At 31.5% G+C, this 27,435-nt stretch overlaps 1 protein-coding gene across 1 annotated transcript; it reads right to left on the bottom strand.

Moving 5' to 3' along the window:
- Positions 1 to 3,098: 3,098 nt before the first annotated feature.
- Positions 3,099 to 26,560, bottom strand: LOC145322194 (uncharacterized). The gene is made up of 6 exons (XM_080164038.1): positions 26,391 to 26,560; positions 22,285 to 22,372; positions 17,390 to 17,429; positions 15,362 to 15,500; positions 11,901 to 12,949; positions 3,099 to 4,565 (listed from the first exon to the last, which is right to left on the bottom strand). The coding sequence occupies exons 1-6, from the start codon at positions 26,481 to 26,483 to the stop codon at positions 4,376 to 4,378; spliced, it is 1,599 nt and encodes a 532-aa protein (XP_080020164.1). The 5' UTR covers positions 26,484 to 26,560; the 3' UTR covers positions 3,099 to 4,375.
- Between the last annotated feature and the right edge of the window lie 875 nt (positions 26,561 to 27,435).

Below are 27,435 nucleotides of genomic sequence, written 5' to 3' on the forward strand. Positions count from 1 at the left end.
TATTCTTTTTCTAGATAAAAAACTTTTAGAAAAGCATTAATAATTTTTAAAAATGCAAGAATAATTAAATCAAGATTATAAAATAATTACAACACTACGTAATACTAGACACAAAAACATTATTAGCCTTTGCAATAAAAATATGCAGCTCCAGGTATAACTTTCCGGTCGTGTAATCAAATAAATGTTTGTCTATTGGGTGTTATTGTACCCGTTACCTGTAGTGTACACAATACAGTGCCAAAGACAGGAGCTTCACCAATACTAGGAAATTTAATTTTATTTGATTTAATATTTTCTGCAACAGAAAAACAGTTACCTGTCTCTTCATATATTTTTCTTCAACAGTATTTATACCAATACCCAAATATTTTACAACTAAGCCAACCTTATAAAGTTTTGACAATTTTTCAACTAAGCTTATCTGCCAAAGTATCTAAAATAAAGCTTAAAAAACTTGTTGAACTAAATAATAGAAAATTAAATAGGTAAAAGAACGAAGCAGCGGGTTTCGTCGTATCTCTAGTAGCTTTTGATATATTATTTTAGGTTAGGTTAGGTAAATGTTCATGATTGCCCCGCAGTGGCTAAAATTAGGAGAAAAGCAGCTGTAAAAGTACGACGAAACCGGCTACTTAGTTTTTTTTCCATGATCCGAAAAAACTTACTTTGAACCAATACAAAGGCTACAGGGAAAAAATATTAGAATAAAAGAGACTTAAGCAAAAGGCAGGCAAACATCCTACTACTTTATCTTAAATGCATTGGTTTAGCTAGCACATATAATTTAGTTTGAAATGTTGCGGCACTGCGACAAAATTTGAGTCCCATGAATAGAAGGGATTAGGCCCTCGACGTAAAAAAAATTTCCCTCCAATATTTTGCAGTTGTAAAACGTAACTCAGATATTTTTCATCAAAAATGTCACCATCAGGTTTTTGAGGCACTTGGAATCGGTGACCATATTCAACTGCTAAATTTTTAGAATACAATGTAAAATAACAGTGGCATGCACAAACAATTGTTTACTGACACCTCAACCCCACTAATTATGATTTGGAAATATATTTGTAAAATGTCATATTCCCTACATGCCTGTTGAAGCCATGTGATTTACGTTGAAGGATATAGAGTAAAGTATTCCACTAAAACCTTACCAAGGTCTTGGGTAGTTTTACATTTTTTGGCTAGCACAAGATAGTTTTCCAACTCTGGGAATATTGGGCTTTTTATTATAATAGTTTCAAAAGTCTTTAAATGACGTTTTTTTATTCGTTGGCTTAACAACTTTGGGGACTCTTATTGAATTTTTATTGATTGGTTCATTTAGTTGAGTGTCCAAACTTTTTAAACAATAATTGTAATCTACAGAAGGGGTAATTTTATGAATTAGCATTGAGGATGTACATGAATTTATCGGCCATTGTATTATCTCTTTAGATATCTGGTTTAACTTTTTTATCCTGTAATATATAATTAAACTGTTAAACTATGTTTATCCGCCCGACATATGAAACTAAAAATTCTTTAACTGATGGATTAGTTGTGCTCATCTAATGAATATTTTTTTCTTGGTTTTAAGCTATTTTCCTGGAGGATGCAACCCATACCTTTAGGAATAATCAAACACGACTCTGGCCCCTTGTCTCAACTCAATTTTGAAATAAATGTCTCCAGACTTTATGAATATCTTAAATCAAATAAAAATAGATTTTCTAATAAATAGGTAATACCTTTTATTTGCTTCAATGTAGTATTAACTAAAAACTAACTAAATTAATTAATTAAAAAATTTTCTAATTAAATCTACCTTTTAAAATCTTCTCAAACCTTGTAAAGTTGCCAAAGCCAACACACCTACACACACACACATACATACTTTCCACATAGTTACTGCAAGATGTTTACTATAAGTAACTTATCAGAGGAAAAAAAGATGTTAAAATCAGCCAAAAATTTCAAACCTTCCTTAATGTTTCATGTTTTAACCTTGCATATCTTATTAATTAATATGCCCCCACTTTAAATTTTCTATTCCTTTTGCCTGTAATATAAGAATAATTACCGACGGGCATATTAAGAAGTTGATAAAATAATGATATATTACCATTATAAATTTATCCCTAATAACAACTAATTTAAAAGTTTAATAAAAAGAAAAGTTAATAATATAAATCAGAACATTTATTTGTCAAACGGATCTTTGGATGTTTCATCGAAGTTGTAATTTATAATTTTAATAATTGCTAACCTAAGTTAATAAAGATTTTTAGGAAAGCTTGATATCGGGTCTAGATATATATGTGTTGCAGGAAAAAGGGAATGTGATTCTGACAAACAATGCTAAAAGGAAATTTCCCCACAAACCCCTTCACTTTTTTCTCCCCTTCTTACGTACTCCCCTTCAGTTACATCAAAAAAAGTTATACGCCAACTTTACATTAAAAAAAATAATAAATTTTGCTGCAATTTCATTGGAATTAATTGGCTGAATAGCAGCCCCTGTATTTGTTGTATGTATAATTTTTAGCTTTATAACTGTTCCTTATATGTATGCTATCTAAAGATTAATATATATGTACAACACATACCCTACAACAACACACTCTCAAATACCTATTTTGATGATTTATAACAAATTTGGGAAATATTGTTGAGTTTATGGTCATGGCCAACACAATATGTAATATTTATTCCTCTTTATTTTGTATTACATACATTTACTTTCATATTCCATAGCTAAAATAAATTTTTAATATATGAAATACGATGTATCTGGACTGGTTGCTTTTTGGCGCACCCTGTGTTTCGCTAAATCTTTGCTAAAATTTTGTGCTTCCTATATATCATACTACGTAAAATCTTTGCTTTTTACTTAGCGCACCTTGTTTCTGTATTTGCTTTAGTTTTCACGAACCTTTGATCTCGCTGCGTAGAATCTTTTGTTTATATTTGACGCACCCTGTATAACGCTGAGTAAGTATTTGTACACCCTGTATGTCAAATTATCAATGCATAAAGTTTACAGTGTTATTTGCTTTTACTTACAGACATGTGTACTAATTATAGTGAAGCTATGCTACAAAATATAATAACGATTTAGCCATTATTTGATTTATTTTGATAAACATGGCTTAACAATAAATAACTGGAAATATTGAAAGATGATTCAATATTATTGTTCATTTTTTACAGCAACAACATTTCAAGCCAGCAATTAACTTTCAAGGGTGCAGGGATTGAACAACTGGGAAGAAACTTATTCTTTGTAATCAGGAAACGGAGTAAAACCACTTTGCCTCGCACTTTTCCACAATTTTATATCTTTTCTTTTTTTGATCGTAGGATTAGATAGAAAAATTGATAGGCGGCTAAAAGGTTCAAGGCAAATTGTCAGGCTAAATCCTATTATGCTAGCCTAAGAGTTACAGTTTCCTAGGCCTTGAATAGTCTTTAATACCTATAATGAAAGTCTTAGGAATCTGGCCTAGATAATTTTATAGGATTTGGCCAAGTATTTTTCATTAATTAAACTAATTTGTGATTGATAATAATGAAAGTTTAAATTGTGCTTATTGTAAAATTTGTTCAGTTGCCATATCTCTCCACCCCTGATAAACTATATAATTACATGAACTCTTAGGGTTTGCTTGTAAGGTTATTAGGGATTGGAAGTATGATATATTTTAACAATAAATGCTTTTTTATATTCTTAAAAGTTTTAAAACATAAAATTCGGTACGGTAGATGTTTATAAAATGATTTTAATACTAAATTGAAATCAAAATTTTAAAAAATCTTTCAACATCCTTCGAGGGTTAAAATTTGAGTTTGTTTAAATAAATATGTAAACATTTACCTAACACTTTCCATAATTTCATTTTACAATTTCCTAAATGTTAGGAGTTGGGCTTTAAAATTATCACAAAAAGTTTATTTTGGTTTTAATACTGAAAAGTTAAAATATTAGATTGAGTTTAAATCATATAATTAAAACTAACAAACAATTTGTCTTTGTAAAAAAAAACTAAAATTGATTAAAATTTCTCCCACAAAACTAATAATTTAAGTTATAATCCTAAAAGTAATCGGCTTTTTATACATACAGACTAAATTGTGTCCTTAAATATTTTGAGTTTCATAATAATAGACTTTTTTGGTTAAGGTATAGGAATTATTATAGGTATGCACCGGCAAAAATACTTTATGAAAAAGTGGAATGTTTATTAACAAACGCTCAGAATTGAGGCTGTAACGAAATTTGGAAGAAAACACGATTTTATAAAATTAACTAAAAATATGAAATTCAAATAAAAATCTATAACAAAAATATAAAAGAGGAATTAACAAAATATGTAGGTAAACTAAAATATAATCACATAATGGAACATCTTTCAGGCTTGGGATCACAAAATACTTTGTGTTTATTATTGGAATGGTCCGCGTAGTTCAGCAGTTTGTCCTTCTGTTTGTTACCCAGGGTTGGGTCACCATATTTAGTTGATTTGGAGCTGGGTAGATGGTCTCCGTACTTGTTCCTGTATAGCCATGGAATACGGGAACCCCTGAAATTATTTAAATATTAGTAAAGCCTATAATACCTATATTTGCGACAACTATTTTTCAACAACTATCAAAGATCTTCCCCTCTCGGATGGCTTCGAACCAGCTAATGTAGCTTGAAAATATTATTATTAGATATAAAAATATCTTATTTAATAAACCTTGTGTATGCTAGATGTATTGAATGTGAACTTTATTATACAAGAAATCACAGTATTAGGAAGAAAAAAATCTTTACAAACATCCCAAGTTTGGCCCATTGACTTTTATCTAAAAAGATGTCATATAACAAAATATATTAAGCAGCACTGTTTCTAATATTTTCTTTAATTAAAAGACTAAATATTGAATTTTATAATTTTGTAGAATAAAAACTTTGTAATATTTAGGCATACCAAAACAAGCATGTTACCAATAAAAAATAACTAATATCGAGTGTAAATAGATGGATTATTTGATATATTGTGTAATATTATTGTGTTTACCACAAAATTAGATAATAAAAGATAATAATATGGTCTGCTTTCATCAAATATGTATTATTATTGGGATATCAAGAATGATAGCATCATATATTAACGAGAAAAATAAGATTTAATATATAATTCAGACCTATTAACCTATTCCTGCAAAGAAATTTTTATTTTCTCATTTTTTAAGGTCATTGTGTTCTTATATTATAACAAAATCTTTAGTTATAGATAATATTCTATATGAAATTTCAATAATATCACTATTTGGGGCAACACAGCTAAATTCACATTACAGCACCTCATATAAGACATACTAACAAACAAACACACACAATTTGCAGAGTGGCATCGCTTTGCTGGAAAAAAAGATAGATTATTTTGTATTACATTGAGCCAATATTCTTTTATTTCATTTGGAACTTATTGTGTTTCTATCTGTATCGAGGTCAGGGTACATATTCCAGGGATGGATTGGATACATACATCCCTGTCAAAAAAGGATGCATTATTCTCAAATATCGGCTAAACCCCTAGAGTCCTCTGAGGTCACTTGGGAGGGGGTAATTTTATTTCAAGAGGCGATTACTCTTGAGAGTGTGATGGTCCCCTCCTCCAAAATAGTTATAAACCTTTCCATGATCTTTGAAAAGCTTTCTTAAAGGAGAACCATATCGGTTCAAAGGTTAGTGAGATCTTGTTTCAATAAAGTAAAATTAGCATATTGTTATATTTGATATTTTAACAAACAACAGACAATAATTTAAAAATCCCCTATGAAAATATATTTTTATAAATGCAAGTCTAGATATAATGTACATTAATGTTAGGTAAAGTTACTTGTCCATTATTATGCCAGGGACAAGAATAGTTTAATAAATAATCAATACAATAATACCTTATGTCTTTGCTTAGACTATATACACGGGGATCTAAAAGAATAAGACAATGAACAATAAATTTATGTACATCCCAAATGATGATACACAAAATTACCCTTCTGTAGATTAATTAGTGGTTGAAACGTTTCAAGACTCAACCTAATAAGCTAAACAATCGAAATTCACTTAAGTCCCCAAAGTTGTTAAGGTTATGAATTAAAAAACCTTATTATAAAACTTTGAGGACTAGCGCTTTGTAAAACAGCCACTTGTCCCCCCCCCCTCTCTCTCTCTCTCTCTCTCTCTCTAAACTATGGACATACATAAATTCACTTCAATTTATATAAAACAGCATAAAAAAAGAAATAAAAATAAATTTCTTTTAACATGAATTAAAATACAGTTACATATTAAATGCATATTTAAATTCAACTTATGCATTTTTTTCTTCGTAATGGCTGGCAAGAGAAATTTATTTTAGCTTCAAAGATTTAATTATTTCAATTCTTTTGCAAAAAAAGGATGACGTTATTTTATTTAATGTTTCAATCTATCATAAGTCAAGGTTTTAAAAAAACTATGACGTATTTCAGTTCGTGCGTCTTTTTATAGAAATAAAAGGGTACATGGCAGATTTACCACTAGCAAAAATACAGTGATATTACTGTCATAAACACAGTGATTTGCTGTCATAAACACAGTTTTACTGTCAAATTCACACCCGCGTTTTTAGGGGGTATGACAAAAATACAGTTACTGCACTGGCATATTCACAGTTTTGCTGTCAATTATACACCTACATATTGACAAAAAAACATCTATTAAATTTATAATTTGTCAATTATACACCTACATATTGACAAATATACATCTATTAAATTTATACCTACTTATTTATCCATAATATTTAATACATCTATTACATATAGAAAAATATGTGTATAAACCCACTTCAATGTTGTAGCATTATACATTAAGAGATATAAGTTTTCCGGAATTTTAATGTAGGGAATAGATTTGAAATCTGCATCAAATTTTAAGGATTTTTTATAGAATTAGTTTTTTGTAAAATTCTTTATCTAAAAGCGAAAATACATTTTAAGTTAATTAATTTTGACCAATAGGATAGGTGGATTTTAAACTACCTGCGCTCTAATTGGTTGAATGATGTACGACATCCAATCAGAGCGCAGATTTTTTAAATCCACCAATCACAGATGCCAAAATTAATTAACTTAATTTGTATTTCCGCTTTTAGATAAAGAATTATACAAAAAACGAATTTTATAAAAAATCCTTAAAATTTGATGCAGATTTCAAATCTACTCCCTACATTACAATTCCGGAAAACTTATATCTCTTATTATACATATTACATACCCCTTGATTTACTTCCCTAGTTTTTCAGATCTGATTTTTGGATTACTGATTAATATTACAAAAAGGTACAATATTTTGAGCGAAGCATTTCTATAATCAAGTCCTAAAAATGTCAGTATGTCCTTAAACAGAATTCTGTATTTAAGAAGTTTTGTTACAAATTTACATATAATTTTGTCTAAACTTATATATTAATTTTTTGTATATTTAGTTCTGACATTCTACAAGAATTATTGTTCGTCTGTCATATCGTGTCAGAGCAGGGGCGTCCAAGCTTTTTATTTTGGGGGGGGTAATTCGTTTTTGGGGAGGGTAAAATGGCGCTCGAAGCGCGCCGCAAATTTTTTTTACCCCCCCAAAATTTTTACCCCGGGGGTAAAATTTGCTTCGGGGGGGTAATTACCCCCCCTGAAATCTGTTGGCAGGGGTAAATTTAGTTTACCCCCCCCAAAATTTACCCCCGGGGTAAAATTTTTTGGGGGGGTAATTATTTACCCCCCCAAAATTGTTTGGGGGGGGTAAATACCCCCTCCAAAATGGTTGAGGGTGCCTACGGCACCCCCAGGGTAGGGGTAAATTTTGAATGGGGGGGGGTAATATGAAGAATTTTTTGGGGGTGCCTACGGCACACCCAAAATCGTTTGGGGGGGGGGGGGGTAATCGCCCCATTACCCCCCCCTTGGACGCCTATGTTTCAGAGCTTTGCTTTTATGGATGTTGTCATCCTTGCTTTACTTTAAAGTGAACACATTTTATATTCTGCGAATAAATTGACGCTTAAACTAAAATCACTCGTAACTGTTGAAATAAAAGATATTAAGAAATAAGATATGATTACATATGTATATAAAAAAATAATAAATTTTAAATTATTCTAGCCATCCATCAGTGTATTGACTTTTAGTAGTATTAAAACGAGAGTTGGATAACAGCCTATAGAAATACTCACAAGCATTGGAGGGCAAAATATCCATTGTTCATAGAGCCAAAGCTAAATCTGTAATGAAAGTTAGGTCGAGTCTAAGGGAAAAACTTGATTCAGGATATATTGACCTATGGGTTCACTATCCAGCAAAATTGATAGTCATGCAAAATTTATAATACAGTGTGCAAGGGAAAATGCTGCTTCAGCTGGAGTCTCAGATCAAGAGAGAGAGCACCATGTTCTGCAAAGTATCAGTGAAGGACCAAGCAGAGGTCGCAATCATGGTCGTGGTCATGGTGAGGCTCTGTGAGGGGTAGAAAACAATGTCCTTCTTGTAATATGGAATATTCCAGTTTCTATTTACCACGGCATATTACAATCTGTAAACCAGTGCCTGTACCTGTGACCGTACCTGAAACTGTACCTGAACCTGGACATTCAATTCCAACGTCTACACCTGTACCTATATCACCACTAGATCCACTATAATATCCAATATTTGTCTGCTACCTTCTTTTGAAAAGTTTAGAATTATTGTTGTGTAGATTGATTTAACTATTATTAATAGTTATAAGTTTTAACAACTTGGTCAAAATATTTATAATTAATATTGATTTAAAAGTAGGTGTATTTTTGTCATCAAAACTGTGAATTTGACAGCATACTTGAATTTCATGGGTGTGAACTTGACAGTAAAACTGTGTTTATGGCAGCGAAAAGGTGTAATTTTGACAGTGGATAAAAAAATATTGCCAAAAATACAGCTAAAAACGAAATTGACAAAAGCACACCTAATTTTTGTCAAAAACACAGTGGCTGTACTTTTGCTAGTGGTAAAAGTGGCAGCACCCCAAATAAAATACTATGAATTAACTTGTAAGTAAATCTGTTGCAAAATTTCTTCTATATGGGATATTTAAAATGGAAGTGCTCACTATTAAGAAATAATTATACAAATATGCAAAGCATATAACATTGTGCCTAATCGGAATTGGAATCACTAGTAAAAGTCAAGTTAATAGAATAATCATACCAAATCGCTATAAATAAGTAAAAACTTAATTTTAACCCTACAAAAACATTGAAAAACTAATGACAAGACAAACAAGAACCAATAAACCAGGATATAAAATGGAAGAGACCTTTAAAGAACAAATTGGAGAGGGGAAATTAAGAAAATAAAGACGAATAAAATAGAAATTTGATTCAGGCTTTAAAATTAAGGCCAAGATTATGTAACTTTCATTTTGTCATAAATTTCTAATAATTATGGCAAGCAAAGCTTTTCTACACATGATACGGTTCATTCGGATATCTTTGTTTGTATTTTAAACATGTTAGATTCGTCCTATTGATTTTAAACTTTGCGTGATGATTCTTGTAACACTAAGGTATAAATTTAAAGCGTGACAACTCTTTAATCATTACCCAAAAGTCCGGACGTCTGTTTTAAACATGTTAACCCATTGCATTGTTGTAAGCAAATCTCTCTATAACAACTTGTATTTTAAGTGTTTTTTTTTACTATTAATTTAAGAATTAAATCCTTTCCATTTACTTTTTGCGTTTAAAAATGTTTAAAGTAAAAAAAATATTTCTTTAAGTGGTATGTCTCTATTTTTAAACCTCTCTCCAAGGGAATTTCAATAAGAATTGAAATTGTAGGTAGTTAGTCAACTATGACAAATATTTATAATTTTCCAGTACGGCTTCGAAACCGATTAATATCCTCTGGATTGGAACCGGTTCTCAGGCATACTAAAAATCATGTATAGCATGGTATTATAGACAATTTTCCACGAATATTATGATGAAATCATAAAATTAACAACAATTGTGTACTCTGGCCCTTCGGCCCCTCAAGGCTAATAAAACTGGTGTTGATCTGGTTTTTTCATTTAAATATCCGCGGAAAGCTGTCTATGATACGATGCAATAAATAACTATATTATCCTCACGAGAAATAACAATTCAGCAATTTAAAATTTGTCGATAAATTAAAATAAATCAATAATCTGGGGATCAGTAGAATTAAGGCCTCGTTAGTTATTCCATTATCTTCATTTTTATCAACAATTTTATACAACGTACAATTATTTGTTTTTCATAATGCTTTCACAGTATATTTTAGCAAGATAAGTGTATTTTTTTGTTGACATACAACGTTTATAAACCAAACGTTAGTATATCATTTTAGATAATATTTCAATCTTCAAAATATATAAGCAGACATGAATCAAAATTCAGATAGCCAATTCTTAAATACAATTTTAAGGAAACAAACTAAAATCTTTTTTGGTATTGCTATATTTTTTTCCCTGTGTAAAAAGGAAAATTCCTGAGAAGAAAATTGAATGCTACGAAATTTTGCAATAAGATCCGACTCTGCTTATTGAAGCAGCGACAGTTATTTGAATTCTGTCTCAGACAAAAGGGGATTGGGAATGGGAAAGGGGAGCCTACATGGAAATCACCACCTCCTTGAAATAAATCTAGGCAAACTAGAAATTTAATTGAGTCACAGGCCATAGGTTAGCAAGCTCAACATCACAAATTAATAAAAAAAAAGACTCTAATGTCAAATGAAACCCTTTTAAAATTGTCTTTGTTTACAATAATATAAAATTTTAAAAAGGAATTTTACTAAAATGATTTAGTGGTACCTCTACCCTATGGTCGACTCCCTTATTATCAGATTCTATCTTTTATTTTAGTAGCGCTTCTGCACTATCTAATAATAACTAGGTCCCTTAAATTCATCAAACGTTTTGCCATAGTCAAACATGCAATAAATATGAAAATAAAAACGGACAAGGCAACAGAGTCAGAAAAAAAGTCAATTAGATCAATTTAAAAAGCATTATTTAAAGAAAAAAATGTTGTTATGAATTTTTCCCTATTTATCCCTAATACAATTTAAGCCAACAGTGGCCAGAAATAGCTTCAAAAGTAAAACTTTGGCCTTGTAGTGTCAAGAAATCAATTCTAACATTCAATATTCCAGACATTGGTTATTCACACGGATAAAGGAATAATCTAAAATATCAAAGCTACCCTACAAGTCTCAAATTCTGAACAGTGTTTATACGTTCTGTATTTTGTGACGTCATTATTTTTCATAACGAAATTTTAGTTATGGATGGTGTTGTACCGATGTTAATTCCAATTTGTTAACTTTTTCATGATTATATAAAATTAAATCAATTGGGTTTTTAAAGAGTTTGTCTTTAAGCGTCCAAAAATATGTTTTGTAGTGACATGGTACAACTTCACAAATCTTTATTTTAAAAAAGAATACAAGGTTTAATGTAGTACATTGTAGTTAACTATTCCTTAATTCCTGGAAATTCAAACAATTGTTGAATAAATAAAAAAATGTAAATCTTCCATTGAAGCGAAGAACAAATGAAAAGAAATGTAAACAGAAATGTTCTGGTTAAAATAAAATCTTGCAACCTTTTTAAAAATGTTAAGAAAAGTTTTAACAAGAGATTTCTTGTGAGCTTAGCAAAAAAGTTTCTTTAAAAGAGAAAAAAATGGACACATTTTTATCCATGTAAAAAAAGTTTTTAACAATATCTTTCATAAAAGTTCAGATAAGTTGTGTAAAATTTAATCCAACCTAAAATTTGTAAAAGGTAAAAAGAGAAAATCGTTATGGTCAAAATAATAAGATTTTACCTCAGAGAAACACTGTCAGCTTGACTATGACTTGACACTGACTCAATATCTGACCCCAGCCTGTCGTGACCGCCAACTGTCCCTCCACCTGACTCCTTCCCCTCTTCCATGTGAATATGACCGCTTTGCCGGCTGTCAGACAAGAGGCCGGGAAACGGGCTTGATATAGACACTTCTGACAAGGGTGGAAAGCCGGACATAACAGAGGATGTCGGCGAAAAGGGTCCACTTAATAGAGAACTTGTCGGCGAGGATATACCGCCGTTGCCGCCGCCAATAACGGCGTAAGTATTATCACAGCCTGGGGAGGTGGGTGGGGGCACGGGTATTGCTGTGGCCCGACTACACGGCCGCGACGATTGTCGTGACGTCAGGCGGTTGGGTTGAATCTGGGCGGCGTGGGTTATAACACCGGCGCTGCTGGCCATAGCGCCACTCGCAGAACTTGTGCTGCGACTTACGATGCCGCCGTTGGCACAGCTCACCATCGCGGTGGTGTTGGAATTGAGCAACATTGAGGTGCGGGAAGAGTGGGGACTGTATGGGGAAAATAAATTTGGCGGGGAACAACAGGTATTTCTGGATATGTACAGTTTGGATTCAGTCTTGCTGATATTAGCATTGCTAGTACTCGAACTAGCAACATTATTACCGTTATTATTCACATTATTAGAATTATTGCCCATGACAAGTGAGCTAACGCCAAGCCGTAATTGTTTCTGCTTTTGCGAAATTGTTCGCAAAACTAATTGTCCCGGCGATGAATCGTTGATCTTTAACGATGTTGGTCGTGTTGGCTTTATCGACGTTGTTGTGGCAACTGATGACGGTCGTTTTGTCACTGATGTAGTCGTTAGCGGTCGTCTGATGGTTGATTTACGGCCCCCCAACGTTATGTTGTCATGCCGAACGTTTTCTTTTTGGATATGATGGATTGCTGCCCGCACACACAGCTGGAATACTAAGCTTGTGTTGAAACCGGTCTTTGCGCTTGTGATACATCCGTCCAACCCGAGGCTTTCTGGTAGGCTAGAACATTCATCAATCACCTGAAATTTCAATCAATTACCATTTAAAATTAATAAAAGTTAAAATCAAATATTTAAGCATCTTATAGTGCCTCATAAAAAATGAGGTCATCAATACAAATGACCAATGACAGGTCAATAAACTTTTTAATTGACCAAGGGTAAAATTTATACTGGCCTGTCATTGGTCATTTGTATTGAATAGCATCATTTTAATAAGGCATCAAAAGCTGCTTCAAAATAATCTTTAATATATATTTTTAAATAGACGGAGACAGCGCAAAATAGCACCAAAAAATGACGCCTTACGATAAAATAACCAATGAGAGGCGAATATAAATTTTACCATTGGTCAATTACAATTTACACTGGCCTCTAATTGGACAACTTTATTTTATGACGTCATTTTTGGGGCCATTTTGCGCTGTCTCAAATAGAAGTACTAGAAAGGCAGTAAGTTTTGGCGAGTTTTAAAAGATTGAAATAAGTTTTTATAAAAATATGTTTCTTAAAAAAATCTTAAAATCAATATATTTCAATAAATACAGAGTTTCAAATTTGTATTCGACAGTTGAAAAGTAAAATTCTCAATTTGGGTTCTATTCAGAGAAATTGTAAACTTTTGAAAGCTCTCCTTTGAAAAGAAATCATTTGTATTTCCTGAATTGAAGATAGTAAATAATATAGAACAGCCTAACACGTGATAAAAATCATATATTTCTATTGAAATTTATGCTTCAATGGGCAATTATGTAAGTCATTGTCAAAAAGTGATTTTTTGACAATATTTTATAATAATTCAATGTTTTATTTAAATAGAATAAGTCAATTAAACATTGTAAATGCTTTTATATCGAATTTCCTTTTTAACTTATTAGAATCAATTAAAAAAATAAATAGGTGAATTTGCTGATTTGTTTTGACATATCTCTAGAAATAATAATAGATATAATAGACTTAAACCTGCCCTAACCAATATGTAATTGAATGAAAAATATTTTTTGTAAAATTGGAGAAATTTTGAAAATGTATAAATGTAAGATAACTGGTATTTGTTTACATATGAGTGAACCCATTAGTCCAAGTTTCCAAATTAGTTGCTCTTTTTTTGCTCTTTTTGCAATTTTCTTCTTATTTGTGCAAAAATTGCTTCTAAAAAAATCTGCAAACCTTTTACATTCTCATCAAGAATAAAAGGTATAGAGTATGATGTAGTTATAAATCCTATTAAATCAAGTAGTAAGTTTCTTTTGTCTGTAAAGAAGGATTTCGCTAACCGAAGTGGTTCTCCTTTACAGTGAATCTTTGTATAGGTCATAAGAGTTTTAAACTATTTTATTTTTATAATAAGTCTGGTATGATAAGTAATGTTTTAGGCTTTTATCTGCTTTTTAATATCCCTTCAAATATAGAGCCCCTAGATGTTTGGAGCGCAGTCCCTCGTATTTAATAAACCACAAAAAATAAACATCTAAAAAGTGATTTCTCTAACATTTTTGTTATTTATGATAATCATGTTCATTCAAGTTATAAAAAGTTGAAATAGTTGTACCTATATTCCTGAAATCCCCACCCATCCTATTTGATCCCTTTTCATAAATGCAGTGCAAAAAGAGGTAAATATTGTATGATGAAAAGAATAAAAGATTTATCTTTGCATCTTTTCTTGCAGGTGTCCCATAATTTTCACAAATAAGCCTGTTTTTTTACACCAGCAATAAATATATTTTAAATTATGCCTTTAAGAAATATCCAATTGATATAAAGACCTAGTTAAAGAATGAAATTACATACAAATTAGATAGGTAGTAAACTCCACAAAAATATAATAAATTATAGGTGATTTTCTTCAAAGTTTCTAGTCGAGCACAAAACCTCCTAACTTACTTGAGAAAAAATCAAAAGAAAGGGAGGGGGAAGGAGTTTTTCGTTTGTTTATTAGTTTGGGTTAATTTGGGTACTTGGAAGCAAGTATTTGGCAAAGGGATTAAATAACCCCTTTTAGTTTATTTTTATTTTTTTTAATGTTGGGGAGGTGTTAGTGCTTGATAGGTACTTTGGCTGATTATGTCTCCTACAACAAAACATTTGCTGAAATGATAGTACACCGCTGCATCACAAATCAAAACTTGCGATATTGTAAAATGCAGTTTACTGTTGAAAATGTATAAAGTACAATACCATCGTTCCAGTCATAGGTCAATGAAAGAATAACTATTTTCTCAATAAATTTTTAAAAGCCAAAATTGCTATTTGTGGATTTATTTGTCGTTTACGGATATTCCAATCCAAGTCATAATTTACTTTATGTGATACCCAATTAGAAATAAAAAAATTTATTTATATTTGTGGAGAATTTTCCAACCCACTGAAAGTAGTCCATTTGTTACCGAGATCTTAATTTACATATATATTTACATAATATGAATGTACCTGTTGATCTACACTGTCCATAGCACATCCTGCCAGTACCACAGGCAGTGGCTGTACCCTCCAGACCTCCTCCAGCCAATTCTGGATAGTTGGCACCCCACCATCCATCTTGTAGCACACCAGGGCTACATCTGATTCCCTAAAAAAAGAACAATCGATACATTCGTTTAAAATGTTCTTCCGAAATTTCTGCGATCATAAAAGTTGGACTATTATTTTTAACTGGTGGAAGAATTGGTAGCAAAATATTTATTTTACCTATATATATGCTGTTCTGAAAAAGAAATAATTTTGTAGAAAAAAGGCTAAGTTTAAGATTCATTTTTTAAATATCTCTGGTGTTTTAGTCCGATTTTCACATTTTTGGGGGAAACAGTATTAAAATTAAATTTGAATGCCTATCATAGGCGTCCAAGGGGGGGGTAATGGGCCATTTGGCACCCCCAAACGATTTTGGGGGTGCCGTAGGCACCCCCAAAATTTTTTGAACAATACCCCCCCCAAAAAAAAATTACCCCTACCTTGGGGGTGCCGTAGGCACCCCCAACGATTTTGGGGGGGTATTTACCCCCCCCAAAGCATTTTGGGGGGGGTAATTACCCCCCAAAATTAAATGTTCTTTAAAAAAAAAATTTTGGGGGGGGGTATTTACATATGAATGTTCTTAAAAAAAAATTTTACTGAAAATTTTTTTGGGGGGGGGGATTTATGATGTAATTGTAAAGCACTGAAGATTCCATAAAATAGATACCTAACTAAATTAAATATTTCATTAAATAATGAAAAAAAATTTCTATAGGCGATTTCTTTTGGGAGGATGTCAGGGTGTCTCAAAACTAGTTATAAAACTTACCAGGACCTATAAGACGCTTCACTTTAAAGTATAATCATATTGGTTTATTGGTTAGTGAGTTAATTATTGTATTTTTATGTTCTAAAGAATGAGATACTACTATATATTTGAACTAGCGGCTACGCCCCTAGAGGCCTCTAGGGGCACTTGAGGAGGAGAGAGTCGAATTTAATAATTCAATTTCTTATTTTAGATTTTAAAAGAAAAAGTAAAAAAAAATTACGTTTGATGTTTGTTTTTCGTTGAACTCTCTTTCTAAAATTGAGAAATTTAAAAAAAATTTAATTTCTCTAGGGAGGGTGGTGGTACCCTCCCCCAAAATAGTTATAAACCTTCCCGGGACATATGAGAATCTACCCTGTTAAGGAGAACCCGATCGGTTCAGCGGTTAGCGAGATCCTTCGGTACAAACACACAAACACACAGACACACAGACACACAAACTGAATAGTAGTTGCGCCCTTAGCATCTAAGAACTCGTGTTTTCTAAAGGGTAAAAAGGGAGGAGAAAAATAGCCTAAAACCACTCAAAGGATTGACCTATAATAGTGTGGAACCATCATGGGATCTATGTGAAGCTTTCCTAAAAAGGAGAACTCAGTATTAAAAGTAATGAAATCTGAAGCTATAGTCAAATAAACCTTACTTACTACTTTATGTTATAGGATAGTACTTATTAACTTAATAGATTAGGTAGGTGCTTTTTTTACATAATTAAATTACCCCCCCCAAAAATTTTACCCCCGGGGTAAATTAGTTTGGGGGGGGTAATTACCCCCCCCAACAGATTTGGGGGGAGTATTTACCCCCCCCCAACAGACTTTAGGGGGGGTAATTACCCCCCCCCAATCAAATTTTACCCCCAGGGTAAAATTTTTTGGGGGGGTAAAAAAAAATTTCGGCGCGCTGCGCGCGCCATTTTACCCCCCCCAAACACGAATTACCCCCCCCCCTAAAATTTTTTACCCCCCCCAAAAAAAAAAGCTTGGACGCCCCTGATGCCTATTACGGGATTTTAATAGTTATAGGTGAAAGGAAAAGTAGATTTTTTTTCTATTGTTATATCCAAATCATTCGCTACTAATGGATGTTGTATTCCCTGTTGCTTTTGTGCCATTTCAAATGTTTTTTAATCTCATGTAAAATATTTTTTTTTTATTTAAAATAGAACTGACCTGTATACCAAAGGTCGCAACACAGCATAACTTGCTAACCCTGAAATTAAAATAAAAAATTTATTAATTATGTACAGTTACATTATATAATATGTATATCAATAAAACATAAAATTTTTCTGGTTTAATTTTTCTCAATTCAAGAAATCTTCTATTCTTTGCTTTCAGTTTTAGGTGTGTGATGAAAATAAATCCTTTTACGACCAAACCTAAGTTGTACTATCCTTGCGGGGCACCATAACCTTTACTTAACCTAGCCTAACCTAAAATGTGTTTTTTTTTCAAATTGGTTTGTTGTTTAGGTGCAATATATGGTAAACTCCCCAGTTGTGAGTGGCGATTCATTTACAAGGATATGCTAAAAGATTGGATACCTTATTGTATTAGAGTTAAAGCAAACCAACTAAAAGGCTTCTATATAGAGCATCTGAACTAATATGTATTTTAACAGATTATACATAATGTAGGCTTTTTGCCTGTCCTTTAAGATCTTGATAAACAGATCCTATTGATGTCTTAACTTTTGGAAGCTTCACATAGCACCCCTAGATGGTTTTAATCTTTTTAATTTAGGATCTGGTACCTAGAAGCCACGGGATAAATCACTAGTTATAAAATAATTTAGTTAATTCTTGATTAAGAGCAAAAATTAAACGTATTATTATCATAATTGCAATATCATGTTTTTTTATAATTCATTTTATATATTTAGATATAGAATTATTATACTTATTAAATATAATACAAAATTATATAAAGCATATTAGCTTTAATCTACTCCTTAATAGGATTATGAAATTATATAAATAAAAGTTCTTGAATATATATGTAATAGAAATTCTCTAGTCCAAGTTTCATCTAACTGCATTTAATAGGACACTCTTGACTTTTAGTTTATTTGGGTAAATAAAGATTATTTCGAAGATTAATAAAAATGATAAATTATTTAGATTAGATTTTACACAAAAATAAAATAAAGTTGCCACTAATAAACCTTATACTTAATTGAGATTTGATGCCTAGAGTAATTTAAAATGCTAAAATAATGACCTACAATTATTAAATATATTGTCCTCCAAATGGTTAGTAAAGTTTAGAATAAAATTTTTATGAAAAGTTTGACTGTCCCATGAAACTAAAGTAAGCAAAGGACTGTATGCACGTTTGCAGAACCACACAAACTTTGTTTGCACGACCAACTATGGCATAGCTACTCTATAGTTTGTAGCACCATATAAACTTTGTTTGCACGACCAACCATAGAATAGCTACTCTATAGTTTGTAGAACAATATAAACTTTGTTTGAACGACCAACCATAGCATAGCTACTCTATAGTTTTTAGCACCATATAAACTTTGTTTGCACGACCAACCAAAGCATAGCTACTCTATAGTTTGTAGCACCATACAAACTTTGTTTGCACGACCAACCATAGCATAGCTACTCTATAGTTTGTAGAACCATATAAACTTTGTTTGCACGACCAACCATAGCATAGCTACTCTATAGTTTGTAGCACTATATAAACTTTGTTTGCACAAACAACTATAGCATAGCTACTCTATAGTTTGTTGCACCATATAAATATTGTTTGCACGACCTACCACAGCATAGCTACTCTAGAGTTTGTAGAACCATATAAACTTTGTTTGCACGACCAACCATTGCATAGCTACTCTATAGTTTGTAGAACCATATTAACTTTGTTTGCACGACCAACCATAGCATAGCTACTCTATAGTTTGCAGAACCACACAAACTTTGTTTGCACGACCAACCATAGCATAGCTACTCTATTGTTTGTAGCACCATATAAACTTTGTTTGCACGACCAACAATAGCATAGCTACTCTATAGTTTGCAGAACCACACAAACTTTGTTTGCACGACCAACCATAGCATAGCTACTCTATTGTTTGTAGCACCATATAAACTTTGTTTGCACGACCAACCATAACATAGCTACTCTATAGCTTGTAGTACTATATAAACTTTGTTTGCACCACCAACCATAGCATAGCTACTCTATAGTTTGTAGAACCACACAAACTTTGTTTGCACGACCAACCATAGCATAGCTACTCTATAGTTTGTAGAACCATATGAACTTTGTTTGCACGACCAACCATAGCATAGCTACTCTATAGTTTATAGCACCATATAAACTTTGTTTGCACGACCAACCATAGCATAGCTACTCTATAGTTTGTAGAACCACATGAACTTTGTTTGCACGACCAACCATAGCATAGCTACTCTATAGTTTGTAGAACCATATAAACTTTGTTTGCACGACCAACCAAAGCATAGCTACGCACCATATAAACTTTGTTTGCACGACCAACCATAGCATAGCTACTCTGTAGTTTGCAGAACCACACAAACTTTGTTTGCACGACCAACCATAGCATAGCTACTCTATAGTTTGTAGAACCATATAAACTTTGTTTACACGACCAAACATAGCATAGCTACTCTATAGTTTGTAGCACCATACAAACTTTGTTTGCACGACCAACCACAGCATAGCTACTCTATAGTTTGTTGCACCATACAAACTTTGTTTGCACGACCAAAAATAGCATAGCTACTCTTTAGTTGTAGTACCATATTAACTTTGTTTGCACGACCAACTATAGCATAGCTACTCTATAGTTTGTAGAACCATATAAACTTTGTTTGCACGACCATCCATAGCATAGCTACTCTATAGTTTATAGAACCATATGAACTGTGTTTGTACGACCAACTATAGTATAACTATTCTATACATCAATATTTTGGATGCGACTATAAAAGAACTGTTCAAAAAGAGCTATCTTTATGGGGGGAAAAGCTAAAAAAAGCTTTCATTTCTAACTTTTCTTTTTTTGTAAATAAAAAATAACATTATGTAGCAAATTTTGTCATATCTATTTTTAGCATTATACTAATTATCCCAAAATAGATATGTTATATATAAATATGTATTTCAAGGCCGTCCAAACTTTCTATGTATCTTGATGAAGATCCTAATATTGTTATATAATTTATAAGAAAGTGTTATATTTCAGAGAGAAAGGGGAAGTTAAGCTGTTTATTACACTAGTCCCCAAAGTTTTATGATAACGATTTCTTATTCTTTAACTTTAGGGATTTTGATTGGTTGGTTAATTAAGTTGAGTGTTCTAACGGTTCAACCACTAATTTTGATATACATAAGGAGTAATTTTATGTATCATTATTGGCGATGTAAATCAATTTATAGGCCATTGTCTTATCCCTGAAGAAATTCCTTACGGGCAATGAAAAAAACCTAATTGTACAATACATATTCCAGTCGATTAAATTCACTCAATACATGTTTTTTCATCTTGTCAAATACTTGTCGACATAAAACCCCCAATGAGAAGTTATGACTAATTAAAGTGAAATGAACCGTAAATGTGTAGAAATGTAAATGCATCTGCTGAGTGTAATAGCACATCACTTTTCCATACTTTATATTCAAGGAAACCGAGAATCAATAGTGTTCCTACAATTTAGTAAGTTTTTTTTACAGCAATCATGAATTTAAAACAATTGACAACTAAATTATAAGACTTTCGGTCTTTTTGTTAACATTTTTTTGAATTATTAACATAAAGATAAGATATTAACAAAGTAAAAATATCTTATCAAAATATCGGATAGCATTTTCTTCTTTTTTAAGCTTTTCAAGTTGTGTTAGTTCGTTGTTTACCATTTGAGTCAGTTTGGTAGATCTATTTGCAATAAACCTATTTGGGGATATGAACATTTTTTTTCATTTTTATTTTTTAATAATTTCAATCAAGCAAATATTAAGCATTAATGTTGGAACACCCCCAATACTTATTGAAGTTATTGCATTGCAAATCAATTGGTATTTTCTCACGGAACTCAAGGTTATAATTAATATTGGCTCCAATTATTTACATAAGGATGCTATTTAGGCCAGTTAGACTATATCAAATAGCCAAAATAAACAAGTTACCCCTATTTGGGTCCCTAACAGTGCAGGGTCCATACTTGTAGTGCCCTAACCCTGTTGGGATACCTAGTATCTAATTAAACCTAACCTAACCCAAAGTAATAACAAACTGAATAAACTACCCTACCCTCCATAATTTCTTTAATTGATTATCAAAATAAAGGGGGGGGGGTCTGTGCTTGACAAAGCAGTTTGAGACAAATTGCCGTTGTTTGTGCTTCTTGTTAGCTCTAATGGGAAGATAAACTGTAATAGAATAAAATTCAATAAAAATCCTTGATAAAAATGTCATTCTTTACATATATTGTATTAAAAGGCTATCTTGAAATTTCCAACCTAGTTTATACTTCGTGGAAGGAATACAATTCAAATTTTAGATTTAGAATTATTCCAAAGTTACAAATAAATTTGAAATTGTAGAAATCTCAAATAAATCTTGGAAAGATAAATTGAACTGTAGAATGAGATATCGACAGTTTGACATTCGTATAGCGTTTGATGGATACACTATTCTTTCTTTTTTATATTTTTCTAGCTTCCAATACAAACTTGAAATTCATTTTTGAAAAGAAATATTATTCTTTTATTTTGACATTTCAAAACAATAATGAAGGGCCCACATTAAAGCCAAGATCTAAAATAAGGCAATAGGAGAAATTAATATTAACAATTACAGTTTAGGCGATTTTATTTTTAAAGAAATAGAATATTGGGCGATATCCCTCGAATTTCCCCTACCCCTCCCCTCCTTATTTTGAAATAATTGAGAGGGAGAAACCTTTCGTGTATTAATATTTTATCTTAGGTTAGGTAATAATGGGTATAGGTTAGCCCCGATGGGTAAGGGCACCCCAGTTGTAGGCCCCATAGGGTTAAAGCCTCCGGGTGTAAATAAAAATTACCTGAAGTGTCCCATATTGTTAGTTTGACAGATTTCTGATCTACTTGAATATTTGTCTCAAGCTTGTCAAATCCAGTCTTGTTATACTCCTTAAATATTATTAGATTATTATATTTCTGATCTACTTGAATATTTGTCCATAGTTTGTCAAATCCAGTCTAATTATACTCCTAAAATATTATTAGATTAATTTAGATTTCTGATCTACTTGAATAGTTGTCCAAAGTTTGTCAAATCCAGTCTTGTTATACTTCTAAAATATTAGATTAATAGATTTTTGATCTACTTGAAGAAATATCTCAAGTTTGTCAAATCCAGTCTTGTTATACTCCTAAAATATTATTAGATTAATAGATTTCTAATTTACTTGAATATTTGTCTCAAGCTTGTCAAATCCAGTCTTGTTATACTCCTTAAATATTAGATTAATAGATTTTGGATCTACTTGAAGAAATGTCTCAAGTTTGTCAAATCCAGTCTTGTTATACTCTTAAAATATTATTAGATTAATAGATTTCTGTTAAAAACATTTGTGATATTTCTAACTGTCTTTCATACTTTCATGGTATTTCTCTACTAAAATTTCCCCCACCTTTCAAAATGAAATGCTTTTTAGATTTAACAAAGATATATTTAACGCAAATTTTTAATAGGTTCTGATAATGATTCTACTAAGATTATTTATACCATTATGACAAATAAGACGTGTATTTCTAACAAAATTTAGCCTTTGATATGAAATTTGTTTCCCTAGCAACAAAATGCATATTTGAACATGTATATGTACTGAACATCATACTTAATTTAGTTTCAATGTGTATGAGAGATTGTTCAGTTCAAGTTTGCCTCAACAATAGAAATATTATACTAAAATGCAAAACAATTACTCAAAAAAATAGAGTCGCGTAGTTACCTACATTTTTTTTAAAAAGTAATTTCAAAATAAAAGCAGAAGGGGGGCCTTGGGGGGCGTATCCATCTCTTTTTCAAAATTATGGAGGATGATTACACACCTCTACAATGCCCTTGAAAAGGGTGTACAGTTACACCCCACTTAAACAGCCAGGTGGGTGTCATGACTTCCTTAAACATAAGGGGGGACGTTGTTTTACTTTTCAGTATGTTGATTTAGGTGGGTGGACACCTAGGGAGGTGTATCCATCCCTCTCGTTGTCTATATTACGACCCCCTTGATTTTAGCTTAAGGGGGCTGTCAACAAATCGTAATGGTGGTGTCAAAGCCCCTGCACGCAACTGCTTAAAAGCTAAATTTAGGTTTTTAAAGATTTTTTTTATATATCCTTCTTGTCCCTGAATATCAGTGAATATTTCCTAATATATTGATAAGGTGAAGGTTGATGAATATGTAAATTACACAGAAATATTCTACATTTCTTTTTCCCTCACTTATCACATACCATTTTTAGATTTTTCTCCTCGTAAATTGACTAAAGTACACTAAAAAGGAAAAAAAATCTAAGATTGACCAATAACTCTCAGGGGACAATGGGCTGTTTATTACACTAGCCCCCAAAGTGTTTTACAATATAATTTTCTTATTCGTTAACTTCACAACTTTGGGGACTTTTACTGAATTTTTATTGGTTTATTAGGTTGAGTGTTCAGACTTTCAACCACTAATTATAATTTGTTTGTTATCATTAAGGATATACACCAATTTATCCGCTATTGTCTTATCCCTTTAGATCCCTGATTAACTCTTAATACTTGTTCATATTTAAATAGATATGTCAGATCAAGTACAAATACTGTCATTTTAAGAGTAGCTTTACATCCAACATTGTATTATTGCACAATGACAGCAAAACAGTTTTTAACACAAATTATTCCTTAATCGCTAAGACTATTAGGATGACAATGACCTACATTATATTAACTTTCTATCACTCAGCAAAAAGAAAAAAAATATAAGATACTTGAAAACAGTAGAATAGATAAAATGAAATCCTTTTTTGAACAACAATACATGATGTATTTTATATAAAAAAAAAACTCTTAAAAACTATGTGCTTAGACCAAAAAAGGAGAATGACCTAACCATACGTTTATAAGCCCAGACATATACACACATACTCTGCTAATCTAGTAAACTAAATATATTTGCCCCTTAGAAATATATTCATTGGTATCTAAAAGTTAAAGAATAAGCAAAAAAAGCTGGATAGATAGAAAAAGAAGCAATAAATCACAAGGAAACAAAAAATAATATATAAAAGAAATACATTAAATTTTATAATGTCTAATTCAGAAAGAGAAAATTAATCAAAGAACACTGATCAACTAACCCCTTTATTTTTAAGTAAATTGAAAAGAAAATTAGGTTGTTTTTCTTTTGTTTGTTTATTACTTTAGGTCATATCAGGTTAGGTTATATTGGGGTATAACATAGGGAAAAAACTACCCGCTCTATTATTTTCTATATATTTGTAAACAGGGGGGTTATGTGCTCGATAGGCGCTTTGAGGGAAAGCACCTGCGCAGACATACTATCCTTAATTATAGAAAAGCTTCTCATTTAAGATATTTTACAGACATTGCAATATCACATTTCTGTGCAAAAAGATAATTTACTTGAGCGTATGGAGTAAATTAAACTAGGATAAAGATGTCACAAATAGCGTAGATTATTATCCTTTTTTAGTCTTTAGTAAGTCAAATCAAACCGAATTTTCATCTAAACAAGGATGACATCCATAAAACAAAGGTCTGAAACGTTAGGACAAACGAACATTAAAAAAATAAGCAGAATATGAAATTATAAACAAAATTGTAGGTAAATTTGTTGCAAATCTCCTAAAATACAGGATACCGTTTGAGGCCATACTTACATTTTAGGACTTGTTTAATTTTATAGAGATGCTTCGCAAATGTTGTCAAAAATGTTAAAAATCAACATGTTTTAAATTGACGTACATTGTTGTAACGATTATAGAGTTGCTAGAGTTTCTAAATTGTACTTAACTACTACAGGAATCACCATACCAGGTTTGAAAATGATAGGGCAATTCTAATATGGTAGTGGGACAAAGTGACTCAATAATCAGCCATGTGATGTCTTAAAAATGAGTGGGATGAGAGGAGGAGTGGGAAAGAAAATCCCCAAAATAGAGATGGATAATCCCTCATTTTTATGAAAGTCAAACGGATGATTTTTGAGTCACTTTGTCCCACTGCCTAATATGTCTAAACTAACAAAAAGAGCTAATCGTTCCGGACGTACGGATGGACGGATGGATAGAAGAGCTTTAATTTTAAAAAGGTATTCTTGATACAATTATTAAGGGAAAAGAAAAAGAATAACCACATAAAAGTAATAAAAATTTATCTTACTGTGATTAATCCTTTGATTGTGTATATGTAACAATGTAAGAAACATAAAAACAAATGTTATATCATTATATGTCTATGATGAAAAGGTTAATATAGATTAACATAATAGAAATAACAAGGAATATGATATTCTATGCGGTATAACCTAAGATTTTTGTTAAAATGTTATTAAACAGAACTTACCTAATGTAAAATATATAGGATGTTAACATTCTAAAAGGTCGTTTTCTGGACCGTAAAAGTCCCTGGTAAGTTTTTAAAGTGAGTTTGTCTAAACCATTAAGCTTGTAATTAACTTAAAAATACTTTTACTCCTAAAATTATTAATTATTTTATTGATGATATGTTATTAGAGGTTAGTGGCGCATCTGAAGTGTACAGTAATGTTAATAATGCATGTCGGTAACATATCAAAAACCTTCTTTATATAAAAATAATAATTTGTTTGTAACGAAATGTGTTTTTAATAACCTGAAAACATTAAAACTCGGAAATCTAAAGGGATAAGACAATTGCCGATAAATTTATATACATCTCCAATGCAATGATGGTACACGTTTGGACACTCAACTTAATAATCCAACCTAGCCAACGAATAAGAAAATATTATTATGAAACTTTTGGATCTAGTGTAATATATAAACAGCCCAATGTCCCTTTCCTCCCTGTTAAGATTATAGACCAAACGGAAGGAAAACAAACCGACATATAATTTTTAGAGTAGCTACACTACAAGGAAAAATATATAATATATACCTTTGTATATTTGTTGTTAATGAATCTATTGATGAGTTTTGTTTTGCCGCAGGCTGACTCCCCGACCAATATTATCCGCACCTCTTCTTTCATCCCGCCTCAGATGTCGTGCCCGTCAGGTTCTGAGTTTCTGCCAACTTGTAGTCTGCACCTTTTTGTCGTTGTACCCTCTGTCTGGTAAAGGGAAAGTGATATACAAGTTTTAATTGTGTAGCTGTGTTTAGTGCTCTAGGAGAATGGGGATAGAAGTCACAGTTTTTGGCCTACCTATTATATTGAAACCCCCTAGAAAAGAGATTGGGTATATTGGGTATATTATAGGGTATTTCCTGACGTTAATAAAATAGGTAGTGACATCAGTGACATCCATCCCCATTTTGCTAGGGCACTATAGACAGCCACTTTAATTGTTCAAAATTAAATTTAAATTTAACCTTTTTTATAAATGCTAATCTATAAAATTTAAAATCTAAATATAAAATATAAAGTGGAATATTTAAAATTTACTTCAAGAACTTATATTACATAATATTTTAAGAGTAATTAAGTATTTTTATCTTTGTATGACGCAAATGGATAAATTAGATTAACAGATGATTGATTTTTAGCTACTCTATGAGTCGACCTTTAACTATTATTCGCTTATTTGTCTTGTGTTTTCTGCAATTTTTTTTTCCTCTTAACTTTGCTAAACGTTTACTTTTTATCCAAACTAGCGGCTATGCCCATAGAAACCTTTCGGGAAACTTGATATAGGAGTGGGAAGACGACCCGCCCCAACATTTTAGGGCGATTTCTCTTGAAATTTCTCCCATAAATAGTAATAAACCTTCCCTTGCAATGGAGAACCATATCGGTAGTTTTTAAAATCTTAAGCTTAAGACAAAAGATTACCTTTTAATATATATAATAAGATTATTTAGGATAAAAATATTCTTGTTTTACTTTGTTAATAAAAAATAGATGAGAAAATAATTATTTATTGATGTACATCACTTTCCTTTTCTATAAGTTGGCCTGTGGAAGGTTTGTATGATAGATATGT

The sequence above is a fragment of the Acartia tonsa genome, chromosome 1 (assembly GCF_053477335.1).
Source record: "Acartia tonsa isolate MP-2025a chromosome 1, ASM5347733v1, whole genome shotgun sequence".
Classification (NCBI taxonomy): Eukaryota; Metazoa; Arthropoda; class Copepoda; order Calanoida; family Acartiidae; genus Acartia; species Acartia tonsa.

What these genes read in the sequence shown, in the direction of transcription:
- LOC145322194 (XM_080164038.1), bottom strand. Translation starts at nt 26,483, where the DNA reads ATGAAAGAAGAGGTGCGGATAATATTGGTCGGGGAGTCAGCCTGCGGC. An exon ending in AACAATATGGGACACTTCAG is followed by an intron (nt 17,430 to 22,284) that starts GTAATTTTTATT and finishes TTTTAATTTCAG; the next exon opens with GGTTAGCAAGTTATGCTGTG. An exon ending in GCTGACAGTGTTTCTCTGAG is followed by an intron (nt 4,566 to 11,900) that starts GTAAAATCTTAT and finishes AAATAATTTCAG; the next exon opens with GGGTTCCCGTATTCCATGGC.